This window comes from Dermochelys coriacea, chromosome 1 (genome assembly GCF_009764565.3).
Source record: "Dermochelys coriacea isolate rDerCor1 chromosome 1, rDerCor1.pri.v4, whole genome shotgun sequence".
NCBI lineage: Eukaryota > Metazoa > Chordata > Testudines > Dermochelyidae > Dermochelys > Dermochelys coriacea.
In genome coordinates this window covers 153,551,978-153,566,533 of record NC_050068.2, presented here as the reverse complement: position 1 = coordinate 153,566,533, position 14,556 = coordinate 153,551,978, and the positions used below count along the sequence as shown (strand labels likewise).

The 14,556-nt window shown below is 38.9% G+C and overlaps 1 protein-coding gene across 10 annotated transcripts in view; it reads right to left on the bottom strand.

Moving 5' to 3' along the window:
* USP9X (ubiquitin specific peptidase 9 X-linked) overlaps window positions 1–14,556 on the bottom strand; it is a 200,162-nt gene that overhangs the window by 39,054 nt on the left and 146,552 nt on the right. For 6 of the 10 annotated variants that reach the window (XM_043505905.1, XM_038384263.2, XM_038384295.2 and 3 more), the window contains 7 exons: window positions 11,443–11,551; window positions 10,614–10,760; window positions 10,344–10,490; window positions 8,944–9,166; window positions 2,806–3,026; window positions 2,159–2,349; window positions 1,591–1,764 (listed from right to left, as the gene is read on the bottom strand). In XM_043505905.1, the coding sequence (XP_043361840.1) occupies window positions 1,591–1,764; window positions 2,159–2,349; window positions 2,806–3,026; window positions 8,944–9,166; window positions 10,344–10,490; window positions 10,614–10,760; window positions 11,443–11,551 (1,212 nt within the window). The remainder of the gene's footprint in view (window positions 1–1,590; window positions 1,765–2,158; window positions 2,350–2,805; window positions 3,027–8,943; window positions 9,167–10,343; window positions 10,491–10,613; window positions 10,761–11,442; window positions 11,552–14,556) is intronic. The other 4 variants (XM_038384284.2, XM_043505909.1, XM_043505918.1 and 1 more) reach the window with 1 other exon arrangement.

Sequence of the window (14,556 nt, the reverse complement as noted above, 5' to 3'; positions counted from 1 at the left end):
AGCTAAAGTGATCGCTTCAAACAGCCACCCTAGGAGAGCATATTTAGCTTCCTATCTGAAAATCTACAAGATAGACTTTACAAATCACTTGACACTTTCTGGAATGGCTTTGACTTAATGTGTTCTGATGTGACCTTCAAATTACGTATCAGAGCAATGAAGCAGCAATGTATGGAGACAACCAATTAGGACATATCCTGGACAGTAGCTGACCTTATTGATATTTATCAAATGAAAGGAAACTGTGAATAGATCAAAAGGGTTCTGCCTGTTCTACATAAATGTACAGAATCTTTTGCTCTAACCTGTAAGCAGTTGTATACTGTCCTCTGTTCTAGGCTTCTATGATAAAATCACTATTATTTTGCATCCATTCCTTCAAAACATTCAGTGACACCACCTATATAACACTCATGAATTTGGAACTTTTACTTCCCTGCCATCTCTCTCAGTCTATTTACCACCAGCATTCTCCTCCTCCCAAGACACCAATCTTCCAGGGCCATCCTTTTTGCTAACAGATACTGTTACATAAGTCTCGTAGAAAGAAACCCGTAAGTCAGCTACACCAAATATTTTCAAAGGCAAAGAAGTGAACATACAACCACACAAGTTCCTGAACTTTGAGAAACACCCAGGTTATTACACATCTATCTTTTTACACACATTTAGCCTTTTTGTATGGGGAAGGAACACTTTTTTAATTAAAAAAATCCAATGTTTTTAGCAACTTGCAGTATTTTTGCTTTCTTCTAGCAAAAGAGACATATTAAACTCATAGCTAGCAGGTACTTACTTCTCTTAACATTATTTCTTATACTTTAAGTGGTTACAGTGCATGCCCAGTAATTCAACTGGGTGAACAAAGTAATCATAATAAAATCCAACTGGATCATTATTGACCAAATCTGCCTTTTCTGTTTGTTTCCAATAAAGTTAAATTTCTCCATAAAAAGGAGTACACAAAAATTTTAGGACACAGATACATTGGCAATTTAGGAGACAGTTGCACCTTTCATAAATATATTTAAGTATACATTATTTTAAATAAGAAATAATTGTATATTACTATAATATCTGATCTAATTTGCACCTTTTTTATTTAATGGAAATAGCTTGAACTGAACAGAAATAAACTTGCAATTTGGTCAGCTGGGTCCTCCTCATGTTGTTCTAGGGTGAAAACAGCAGTGGGGCATGTTTTAGGACTTTGCGAAGTGCATTTGGTCCTCAAGGCACCCCTGTTCTAGTACAAATGGTTTATGTTCACATGCACACACGCGCACACACACACACACACACACACACAGATTTAGGAATTTTTGAACAGAGTTAATAGTGGGGAGCAATAAGATGAACAGAAACACTAACACATTGTAAATAATGTTAAGACTTTGGCCAAACACGATAGCAAATTCCGTTAAAGGCAAAATATATCCTCAATACTAATGGGGTTTTTCCAGCGTACCCTTCTTCTAACAAAGACTTTTATAAGGCAGTTTATTTGCTTTACAACATTTTTGTAACCATCTTCTCACATAAATGTAGACTGTTTTACTGTGAAAAAGGTGAAACAAAACAAACACTTACCTATGTGGGCATCCTTGACAAATCTTCTGATCAGCGAAGGACCCTCCCAAAACCTTACTTAACATGGCTGGATGCCCCAAAGCTTTTAAAGCTTCATCTAGACTGTCCACCAAGGAATTAAAAAACTCTAAAGCATCATGTTGTTCACGGAGATTAACAGGTTCACCCCAAAGTCTAAAAAGAAAAAAAAATGTTTTGGGGGTATTTTTAGAGGAGAGAAAAACACACTGAAATTATAATACCTCTATTCACTTTTACTGAGCATAGTTAACTGATTGCTTCTGGTGGTGTGCATCAACTGGCACAAAAACTAAACATTCCCTTTCACATATAACCTAGTATCTGGCTGATAAGTCTCAAAAATTGCTAGAGTTCAAAGATGTTGATGTTACTTCTGCTCAATTCAGCTTACCTTTTCACCATTCTAAATAGCATATATAAAACCACAAATCTTAAAATTTATACAAACTGCTTATGTCTATTACTTTTTTCATATAACTGACTTCTATTATATTTTAATAGTCTCAGTGACCAGAAATCAATAGTAAAAAAACAATTCTCTATTTACCTGAATTGTTTCCAAAACCCTCTTGGTACGTAGTACTGTAGTCTGGAAGCTGCTAAATGACCAAAGATGACTTGGAGATGTCTCAGAACTCCAATATTGTATTCTTTTCTATCTTCCGTTTTACTTAATGCTGGTTTATCTTCATACTGATGTGGATAACCAAACACATCATCCCGAGGATCAACATTGCTCTATCGATCAAAAACACAGTCATGTAATCTTCATTAACATAATGAATATAAGCAGAACATAGGAGAACTAAAAATAGCAACAAGGCAACCACATACAGTATGATGCACTCTTAGTTTACAGAACAATTATTGGAGGAAACTAGTAACTTATGTATTGTTACCTCTATTTTAACTTATACATGCTACATATAGACTGTTTAATCTACATTGTAGATGACATTTTCAATCATGTATTCCAGATGAGGGGGAAAAAATGAAGGGGAAAAAAGCAAGCCTGACCTTTAATCTTTTGGACCTTCTACTCTAGTCGGTAACATTTTCAAATAAGAAATATTATGTTATAGTTTTGTTGCTAGAAATGTAAGGAAAACCCATTAAAATAAAATTCTATCTGATGAAAAAAAGTTATGACTTAAAAGTATTAAAACAGATGACCAGCAAGTTCTGTACAATTACCTCATTGTCCTGCTTCTCATCCCCAGACATATCATCGTCTACATCGCTGCCTGTGCCTTCAATTGCAAGAATACCATTTCTGATAGCTGGAATCATGTATAGCTGCTGAATGACAGAATTCATGTAACAAGTAGCACCAGCATTTTTTAATCCTACAAATCCCTTTGATGGCCGAGGCCCAACAGGTGGCAAATATTCCCATTCTGTAAGCGCTTCACAAGCTACAAGAGAATAACCAAATTGATTTTAAAATTATTATAAAACAATATCTATTATGATAATCAAGGTAATTACACAAAACTGAAATTACTAATTTGTTCACAACGTCATATTAAACAAAGTTTAACTTACCAAACCTTCAAACAGAAAATACTTAAAAACCTCAAATTAATGCCCGCATTTGTTGCCAATGACAGTTTAAGTGCAACTTTTAGGTACAATATCTTGTATAACCAACTTAAAAATAACTATAGCTAGTGCCAAATTAGCAGCAGAAGTACTTATTCCCTTGAGACCAGTGATTTGCCTTTTAAAGACACTTAAGTTGAAGAATTCAAAATCCATTAGCAGTGACAAGGAATCAGAGTTCAGAATACTGCACCAGTTTGGCTCTGTAACTTGTTTCCTTATCAAAGTAAATAAATGTCTTAGAAGAATACTTCTCTAATCAGACTATACTCCTCTTAAATCTCTTATTCTACATAATGTTTATTTATGCCACACATTTTACTTCACAGTTGAAAGCAATTTCACATAAAGATATCAATATGGCTTATAGTTGGGCTCTTTCTGAAAATGGATGTTACTTACTTATAACTGGAGGTTCTTCGAGATGTGTGGTCCCTATCTGTATTCCATCTGTATCTCCATGTGCCTGAGACTGGAGATTTCTAGCAAGTAGAGTGCACTGGTCCACCCCTGAACAGTTGCTCCCCTTATGCTCTGCACCAAAGGAATAAAGGATGGTGCGGACCGAAGCCTCTCTAGTTCCTTCTCTTACCATGAATCAGATAGGATTCAAAGCTGAGGGGAAGGAGAGCGGGCAGTGGAATATAGATAAGGGCCACACGTCTCTAAGCAGATCCGGTTTCAAGTAAGTAACCTCCATTTCTTCGAGAGCTGGTTTCTATGTGTATTTTCACATGTGGGTAATTGGTAAGCAGTACACAAGCAGGAGCAGGGAGCAAGGATGCAATTGGTACAGATGTCTGTAATATTGCTGTCCCAACAGGTGGATCTGCAGAAGAGGTCTGGACTATGGCATAATGTTAAGGTACGGCTGGAACTCCAAGTTGCAGCTTTACAAATGTTCAAAGAGATGCTACAGAGGTTGCCTATGCTCTAGTGGAACGGGCCCTCATCCTTTTCGGGGGAAGAATTAACCACTGATGATAAAGAATGATACAGCTGGACACCTACTTAGAGAGTCTCTGATCCAATAATGCTTGTCCCCATGATTGCTCTGCTATCTTGACAAACAGTCTACGTGTTTTCCTAATTGATTTCTCTTTCTTTGCAGATATATTGCTCTACAACTCTTCGCTGTAGAAGACAGTCCACCTCCTGACAGAGAATTTCCTTGTGAGCATGGTCCCTGAAGAAGGATCAGCAAGGGCATGGTCCCTGAAGAGGGGGAAGAGACTCGATAGTGCAGTTGGATGGAATGATCTCTAGTACCCACCTGTGAATTGTTATTTCCCTTCAGTTGTGGGTGAAAAGGGTGAGTCGACCAAAGGTTTGGGGGGCAGAAGGGAGTGATATCAATAAGGATACATGGTTCTCAAGCATCTCATCAAAAGTAACCTGGTTGGTGGATGAAGGGTGAATGGATGTAGCTGTGGTGGAGAAAGCTGCGTATATAGGCCTTTATACTCTCTGACATTTGCACAGAAGTTTGTAAGGAACTGGTTGTAGAACAGCTAAGGGAAAGGTCTTGGCTTGTACATTTGGTTTATGGTGTTTTCTCTTTGGGGCCAGGGTATAAATCCCCAAGGAATGGAGAGTTGTCCTGGAGTCCTCAGCAAGCATAAAAATTAGTCTTTTCATTTAATAGATTTGGGTCCTCAAAAGGGCAGGTCCTCAATGTATTCTGGACTTCCCTAAGGAACCCCAAGAAGTGGAGCCAAGATTCACGGCTCATCACTACAGCTGTAGCTATACCTCTAGATGCAGTATCAGCCATGACCACTGCACCTTGAAGAGAGGTCTTAGCTACCAGTTTACCTTCATCAATGAGGACTTGAAATTGGGCTTTGTCCTCCTGAGGGAGTTTGTCTTTGAACTTCAAGTATTTGTGAAAACATTTTTTGCTAATAAAGACTCAGTTAGCAATTTTGAACATAAGGCTGGTGGATAAAAATACCTCTTCTCTCTAGAGGGTCAAGGCATTTAAGTACCCTTGTCTGCAAGGATTGCCTTGCAGTGCTATAAGCCTGGATGTCTTAGTGGCTGCTTGTACTACTAGGGAGTTGTGGGCAGCGAGAGTAAACAGAAACTCTGCCCCTTTAGCTGGTACAAAATATTGCCTCTCAGCCATTGTTGGGGTGGGAAATTAGGAAGCAGGAGTATGCTAAACTATCCCGGCTGGTTCCACAATGGCCTTGTTTGCTGGGTGGGTCACCTGACCGGGATTCAGAGGGCTGCAAACTATCAAGTGGAATCTGGATCTCACTCTCCCCCACCTTCTGCAGGAGGTTTTGATGTTGCCCATGGTAGTGGTAGTCAGGTGGGGATGGCAAGTCAGGTGGGGATGGCAAGGATGGGGCAGTTGCCTCACCAGGTGAGGAAGGTGACACCATCAGAACCATTGGTACTGGTGAATCTGGTTCGATTTCTTCCCCCTTGCATGCTGACAGAGCCAGCTGGCATTGGCTAGAGGAGGAAGACCAGCGGTATCCCTGTACAGATCAGAGTTACCTAATGTAAGGATCTTATGGGCACCAATATGGCCAGTATGAAGGGTCAACCCATTGAGGGGACCCCAAGACACTGGGTACCACTGGTGCCATGGGTAGTCATATCTGAGTGGAGGATGGATCCAAGACCTCCTAGAGTCTCTGTCCAGACTAGTCTCCTTCTGTGGAAGCAATGGCTTGTGTAGAACACCTAAGCCAGCAACTAAAAGGTAAGTTCTGGTTCCAACAGCAATGCTGTTGGTACTAGTGAGTGAATGTTTCAACTTGTGGACAGGATATGGAGTATCCTTTTCTCCTTGAGGTGGTTCCTCCTCCAGTGTGGAGATGTCACTCAGGAGAACCAGACCTGAAGGGAGAGGCAATTGAGGATAAGGAAGGGTGAAAATATCCTCTGAAAAGGTACATGTTTCAGTCCATCCCGGAGAGTGAAGTGTCATGGTGGTTATATGCAGCACATCCATGGTCATGGTGGTCTCTGGGTTCTTCTGGGGACAAGACAATATTTTAGAGGAGTCCTATCTGGAGTTCCAAGTTGGTGTCAGCAGGTGTTGATCCTTTGGCTTAAGAGCTGGATCACTATCGTGGGATCCATTGGTACCATTTGCCTTGGCACCTTATCCTCATAATTTGGATATTTAGATGATCATAGGTCTTTAGGACCCAACCATGAGGACTTGGACAGAATAGAGGAGGGATCCTTTCTTTTAGGAGAAGACCTGGAAGGGGATCTGTCCTTGAGTATATGAATGAGCCCTTTAGTCTTGTCAAAAGCCCAGATGTAGCGATTCTCTGGGCTTAGCAGATCTGGCCTCTGCTTCTGAGCTTGTGCTTGAAGGGATGGTGTTTTACAACAGTATCAATTTGTGAGCAAGAGGGTCTCCCTGGCCTGGATCCATGTGGGGTCCCATGGCTTTCTCCATGAGGTACTTCCTCAGTCAGAGCTCTTGTCCCTCACAGGTTTGGAGAGGGAGTGTGGCAGCTGCTGACCTTAACAGAGATATTAGCCTCCCCAAGGCTGTAAAGGAAACACTGGTGTTCATCACTGACCAAGAAGGAGACAGTTCTTAAACCCTAGGACTCTAAGCATAGTCCTTTCCACAAGAAGAGGATCCCCAAGATGGGGAGAAACTAAACTAAACTAGACTATAAAAACACTAAAATGCTTAAATGCTATGAATACTAAAACTATATTCAATTATATTTACAGGTTTTGAAAGACTATGCAAAGATAGTTTCAGACATAGGATTCCAACTCAGGCCATGAGGCAATAAGAAAGAACTTGAGCGGTGTTGGTCTGCACTGCCCCTTATGCTCTGAGTAAAGAACACGAGGGGAGCAACTATGCAGAGGCCCAGACCAACAGAGAGTACTGCCCAGAAGTCTTCGGTCTCAGGTGCATGAAGTGCATGCTTGCCCATGTGTGGAATACACATAGGAACCAGCACGAACTATTCCTTGCATCCACACCCCCAGACTCTCAACTAGTATTTTACTGTCACCAAGTAAGCTAAAATCAGTGATCAACAGGCCAACCTAGTGATGTCCCAGCAACATTGTAATGCAAGCAACTCTGATTTGAAAGTGACCTATAATTTTTTACCCCATAAGCTTGTGATTCATTGTGTATATAACATACTTAGGCTCCCATGCCATTGCCATTCCTATGAAAATCTATCCAAATTTGGAGAAAAGTTATAAGCCTTTGAAAAAAAAATCGCAGTTTGCATATACTCAGTAGACTTTAGACTGTAGCAACTAAATTCCCTGAAGATTCCATCTGCACTGGGCATGCTCCAGCCCAAGGCTCTTCAGGACTTTCTCTGCAACTGCTTTGCTGGACTGCTCCAGACTATGCTGGGTCTGGGCACCAGAACTGAGAGAAGGGAGATGGTCTCCTGTGCTCTCAGGGTACGTCTATACTGCAACATCAGCCCTTGATTGAGCCCGGACTCAAGGCTAGCCTCCCTTGCGTCTATACTGTAATTGTGCTAATCCAGGGCTGTAATGCACAGTCCCAGGATCCTGCAGGGTCCAAGTTTGAGTCAAGCTGGGACCCAGGTTTCAAGCCCTACTGCTTTGCAGTGTAGACGCAGCCCCACTTGACTCAGATCCTGGGAGTCATCTGGAACTATCCCACAATTCCATGGGACAACTTAGTCCTCTGTATCCCAACAATCTGGAACCCTATTGAAAATGGAAGCCACACTCCCCCTGCAAACGGCAGAAATTCAGGTCAGTGTTAACCCATTCTTGTATGATAACCTATTAGCAAGCACACTATCAGAGAGCCCCCTGGGTTTGCAATGCAGAGAAAACAGATCAAACCTTTTGCAAAGCAAGCTGCTTCCTGGTAATGTTCAGGGTGGGCAATGAAGTTTTCCCACAGCACTTTACGGTCCTAGGGCTAGAGCAGCCACATGAAGGGGGTGGGGGGGCACCATGGGAAGCCTAGGGATTCTGCGATATGGTTACTTTGACTCAGGTTTGCACACTGCATTATGGATGCCAGAGCCCTCGGTCTGAGCATGGGTCAAAAAATTCTTAACCTAGGTTAAAATACAATGTATTTTATATTGGGCTTACATTGCAGTGTAGACCCTCAATGACCCTCCTGCTGGATCCAGGCAGCATAAAGGAGGAAGCTGCCGGATTCAATCGCAAAAGAAACAAGAAGCAGACCTGTGGGGGTGTGTGTGGGTGGAGGTAAACTGAGACAAGGAAGCTGTGGCAGAGACTAAGATGTGTCATGACTGCAACTGCCTAATCAAGAAGGCAGACTAAGGAGTAGAAAAAGGTGATAGGAGACAAATCTGAGGAGGAGCTGGAAGAACTGGGACTGACTGGGACAAGTAGACAGGGGATGGACACAGATAGGGCAAGGAGTTCAGGGAGGGAGCCAGGGAGTACGGGGGTGGAAAAGAAACTGGGACAGTCTGGGACATGATCAAGTTATTAAAAGACTATCATAATGCATACAAACCATGGGGCCAAAGTAAGGTTGCAGAAGCAACCTTAACACTGGTATTCCCTAACTTTGGAGTGACTGACTTTACAAACTTAAAGTTAAAGATTCTTTTAATCTGTGTGTATGTGGCGGGGTTTAATTAGCATCAAAATCAGTTGACACCACAAGTTACTAGTATAAGTGGGAGGAAACACTTGCATACATTATAATACATAGATTAAATAATTAGAAAATAGATGGTTAAAAATACTACATACTAGTTATTGCTGTACCTATGTAATACATTTCAGTCAAGGTGTCTACTATTTGTTTGAGGTTTCGGACACACCCCACTGCTAGTGCAACTAGCAACTCAAAACCAGCATTAATAGTAGCTGGTGAACTACAGACTGGTATGGCTTGCTCAGCAGGCAGTTCTCCATTTCTCATGTATTGTAAATATACATTGGAAGCTGGAAAGATGAAGTCATCTATCAATTCCTGAAAAACAGAAAAGTTGTTACCCGTTACTATTAAAAAAACTGAAGTATTTTTCAACAGTCTGGAAAGCTTTACATTTATGAGAGAGATGACTGAAAAGAATATAGGCAAGTTAAAATGTATTTCATTCTATAATAAAGAAGAGCCTAAAAAATTTAAAGTAGTAGTCTTATTTTTTTGGAAATATTCTATCTTCAAGTTAATTCTCTTTTTAGAATTCAATTGTAAATCTCTAATCAATCTGGATCAGTGACAAATCTTGTTAAATTAGTGCATCACCTTTGGAAAGTACTATTCTAGCTGTTGCTTTGTGTTCTCAACAAGAGAGCTTCTAAGCTCAGAGCTATCACCCTACTCATGCACAGAAAACACTTGATTAACTATTCAGACAACCTGATGGTGTTGTACATAAACTTCAACACAAAAGAATAATAAATTAATTAGCAAGAACTAATAGACAATTTGGTACACGAAAGGAAAGAATCTCTGTGCTCTATATCTGTCTCACTATGCATAGTTTGTCAATCTAACTTGTTGCTTCTGTTTCCCCAGCTGCAAAGCAGAATATAAATAAGGCCCTACTTGAACTGTGGGAAGATGGTCAAAAACCTGCAGCTGAATTCTGAACAAGCCATAGAAAATTGCAGAAAAGTAATAACGGAAATTATTTGCAGTAATAAAGTCCGTTATCACTTTTCTGCAATTTTCTGCTGTTGGCCGCCCAGGGTGAGAATAGGAACACGGGGCTGCTTCTGCTGTTGGTTGCCCGGAGCTGACAGTGGGGGCTCCCATGGTCAGTCTCAAGCATGGTGGGACTCCCGCTATCAAAACTGTGGTGGAAACCTAATATTGTGGAATCCGCAATTTCTGCAATATTACAAGTGGGGCCTTAGGTATATAGTTATCCCACTAAGTTGTAACAAACAAACAAACAGTGGTCTGAAGATGTAAAAGGCAATGTAAACGCTAAGTATTCTTAACAGACCAACATGTCCATTATACTTTGAAAAGTTTAATAAATTCCAAGTAGAACCATTTGTTTTACAAACAAAACATTTTTCATGGAATGAGGCACTTTTGTGGTTCCATTCTGTAAAATAAAGTTTCTCCACATTTTTTTTTCTGGTTTCAAAGTAATGATATTCAAAATTAACATACAATACAAACTGTAACTTACTTTAATGAGATTAGCACCTCCCTTTTCACAACCAATATGATATTTCTTTTCAGGGGTTTGGAATGCCAATAACTCTTTTGTTACTCCAAGGTGGCCTTCTAAGATTGTCTCTTCAACACCTGTTTCTCCTGTTCTTTTCACTTCATCCTAATATTTTTTAAAAAAATTAGAAGGCTTGAAATTATGCATCTTTTGTGAAATTTACAACTAGATTTTAATCTGAATTTTTGGAAGACCAATCTCTATAATTCACCTGATATTACAACTTACCCTAATCCTTTTAAGCCAGTCTATTTCATTATTAAGAAGAACTTCAGCATTGGGCACATTAATATTACTGTTGTAAGCGTAGTTAAGAAGGTGTCTTAATAGGGTGAAGTAGTCTCCTGAATGCTTAGCTCTTTCTCTTGCAGTACTCTAACACAAATATAAATAAATAAATATGTTACAAATGCCTTTTTTATTTAGAGCCACTAAACCCAGACAATTTTTTTCTAAGCTGAATAGAATTGTAATAGAAAAATAAAATGAAAATGTTTAATATTTGAAGAGATTAACAGTTGTGTGTAAACTTAAAAATGACTATTTTTGAACTAAATATTTGAAAAGCAGCTTCTTTCACTAACTTGCTAAGATCAACTGAGGAGATGAAACATTTAATACAGAGCCAGAAGTACACAGAGTTTGAAAGTCCTGACAGGTACAGGAAAATGAAGGACGAATTGCTTCACAAATATGTAGTTTAAAAACAAATTTATTCATAATTTATGCATATTTATCTAATTTGCTAAGGAATAAACCTTTTAAAAGAAGTTTGGCCATTCACTTTTAAAATAGTTAAATTTAAAAAAATATATTTTTAGTATTTGCATAAGAGACCATTTTTACCGCTATCAAATTGGAATTATCCTACAACTCATTGCAATATAAGAACCATAGCAGCATAATCAAAGAAAAAATGTTCAAAACACGTAAATTCAAGTGCATTATACATGGTAGTAATGTACTCTTTATTGAAATTATTTTATCCTATCACTCATTTCTTATGGATCATCAAACTGTACTAGAATAATGAAAGTGTTAATTTCAAATGCCTTACCCCTAACACAGTAAACAGCAATGTAATGAAGAAAAGCAGAGGTCTCTGTCCCATACAACACCTGGTAGCCATTAAAAAGAATTGCTCCTGTGCCATCTGACGAACAGTTCTGAAAATAGTGAAAAAACATTCAATTTTTCCCATAAAGGATCAATACAATTACAATGTGGGCTAAAAAAAATACCTCTTGAAATCAGTGAAAATTTTTGTTAAAAAAGAGAAACACACACAACTGTAAATTATATGTCAAACTGCACAATATAGTATTTTTTGGCAAAATGTAAGCAACAGCAATACCTTCACATTTTAGTTATTGTCCCTCATTTGTTTTTTCTTTCAAGAGAATCACTCATTTATAAACCAAAAAGAACCAACCATTAATACGACAAACTTTTAAATATCTCACCTTGCTCTTTAAAACAAGATGAGCAAAAAATCAATGTTGTTGTCTTTTAGTATAAGTGAAGGTGATCTGCAAATAGATTTAATAAACACCCAGCAATTTTGTATGACTGCCAGCCCTTGCCCCATGGCCCAATATCAACATGACATTAACCCCACACTGGAATCCACTAGAGTGTGGGGTGGTCCATTCAGTACTTAAAAAAACAAAAGGCCCCAATACATTTGAAGACTACAGTTTCTTTTTAAATATCTTTTATTCCATAGGGTGTAAACTGCATTAAAAGAATCTTTGCAAAACTATGCAATACAGTACAAGAACAGTTTATTCCCTAGACGGTCTCCTTATTCCACAGCAGATGCAACTTCACCTGCATACTATGTATGCATTGGGGCATCAAATGAAATCAAAACTGATGACCTGGACTTTAGTGAGATATGAGAATGTGAAGTTTAAAACAAATTATATCCTGAATGCCCTCTACCTTTGCTATTCGGGACATTCAGCATATAATTCTCAAGTTCCTGGACTTCTGGCATCCTAATTGCAAGTCGTATTTAAAAAAAATCAGAGTTGAAACTATTTATGAGCATGATGTACCTATTAAGATTCTTCTAATCAAATAGTACAGCTTGCTGAGAATCCCCTTAAGTGATCCATGTTTAAAATTAAATGCATATACCACAAAGTAGGGGAGGAAGACAAGGATGAAATCAGAACACAGATAAGAAAAGAAAAGCTCTCTGAATATTCAAGCGGCTGGAAAGGATAGAGAATTGAGATGATCATGCAACATAACATACAGCAATATTGAATGAACATGTAACATGCAGCAACATATACATGTAAAAAAGAACACAATACCGTATGTTCGCAAATGGTTGGAATTTGATGAAACTTAGTATCTTCACCATTTAAAATAAAATAGTAGAAACCGGAATATGCAAAAAAGTGCTATTTAAGAGATATTTTTAAACCTAAGAATTATTTGGCAAACACAAAACAGGAAAAACGTACAACAGGCCAAGTTCTCCAAACCAACACACACACACACGTCTGTCATTGTGAACAACTGTCATCACACTAAGATCTATCAGATAAAATGATTAAATGAGGTCATTTTGTACAACAGAATTCCTTTTGAGACATGGGTAGTATCTCTCTTCTTGAAAATACTAATGGCAGTTCAGACTCATCCAAAAAGTTCCAGAGCATTAGCTATTTCCCTCCCACTCTCATGCTCGATGAATACTTTCACAGATGCATGGAATCATTAAAGTTTTATTATTAAGAGGTTATAATCTTCTAATACCTTCTTTCATTGTACTAAACATATATACACATGAACCTTGAATAGATCATCGTACATATATCCAGAAAAAATTTATTCAAAGAGGGTGGAACTGGAAAAAATTCAGTCACAGAAAAGAAATCTGGTACATTTTTTCCATTCTTGAATTGTTCCAATTATCTTGTACTCGGGGAGAAAGAGCAGTAAGAAAAAATGAGTATGAAGTGAGAACAAAAACAGAAGAGAAATATTTCCCCCTCCCTATAATAAGAGAGATTAGTAATTTTGGAATCACCTCTTGGAGCATCTTCCTGCTAAAAAGACACTTCTGCTTGGGAGTGAAAAATAAAGCTCACAGTGTTTTATGAAACAGTCTTGATGGTTGACAAGGTGGCAATTTTACAGGTTTCCCCTGTTGTAGCGTCCATATCTTCTGCCCAGAAAGCCACTCTGGAATACAACGAATGGGATCTGATCCATTTTGGAATATTCTTTGTCTGTGGCTGAATAGGCTTCAATGATACAGCACTTGGTTCACTAGATGCATAGAATGTGGATGCGCTGAAGATACAGGCATTTAGAGGTGGAAGGAACTGAACAGGGATGATGTTTTCCTGAACTGATCAATTCTATTAAAGTATATTTTAATTCTCTCTCTCAGTGGCATGTGCCATGCTTTTTCCTTCCAATGTGGAGTGTTTGAGCAAAATGAGGGAAAAATATTTCTTGCAATGAATAAAAAGAAAGTTAACACTGGTTACAAAAGATTTTAGAGTCCAAAGAGCCACCGTTTTTCCTCTTGAAAAATGCAGTAAATCTTGTATCTTTTAACAGCAGAGATTTGGTGCCTTTATGGACCAGAAATATGAAGTAATTGTATACAGTAGATTTTGAATAGATGGGTTAAGAGAGATCCCAGACATGAAAGATCGAGATAACTGCTGGTTTGGTTAGAGACGCTGCTCTAACAAATTTGGAGGCTGATCTACATCAGACTTGGATAAGCCTGGGTCTGAGACTGGTTTATACTAACACATGGGATGCAATGGTGGTTGGTACATGGTCAGGTTTAGTTCCATCCTGTAGGAAACGTGGATGAGCTGAAACACTTCGTATTTCCTAGGACTGATCTATTGTGAACACCAGTGGGATGGAAGGTTTGCAGCACCTGTTATTTTGAAAGAATAATGCCATGTTTAGGAGTTGTTGTTCAACAGTCCTGGGATAAGTGCTCCTGCCTGTTAGTAAGTTGATAGAGTGGAGACATGAGATCTCCACTTGGTCTGAGTACGATACCTTCAATATCTGTTTTGGGGGATGAGAACAACAGATGTCTTACTCCTTTTTTCATCTTTTGACATACTTGGCCTAGTAGTGAAAGAGTGGAGGAAAGCCAATCTGCAAATTTGTGAGCCTGTTT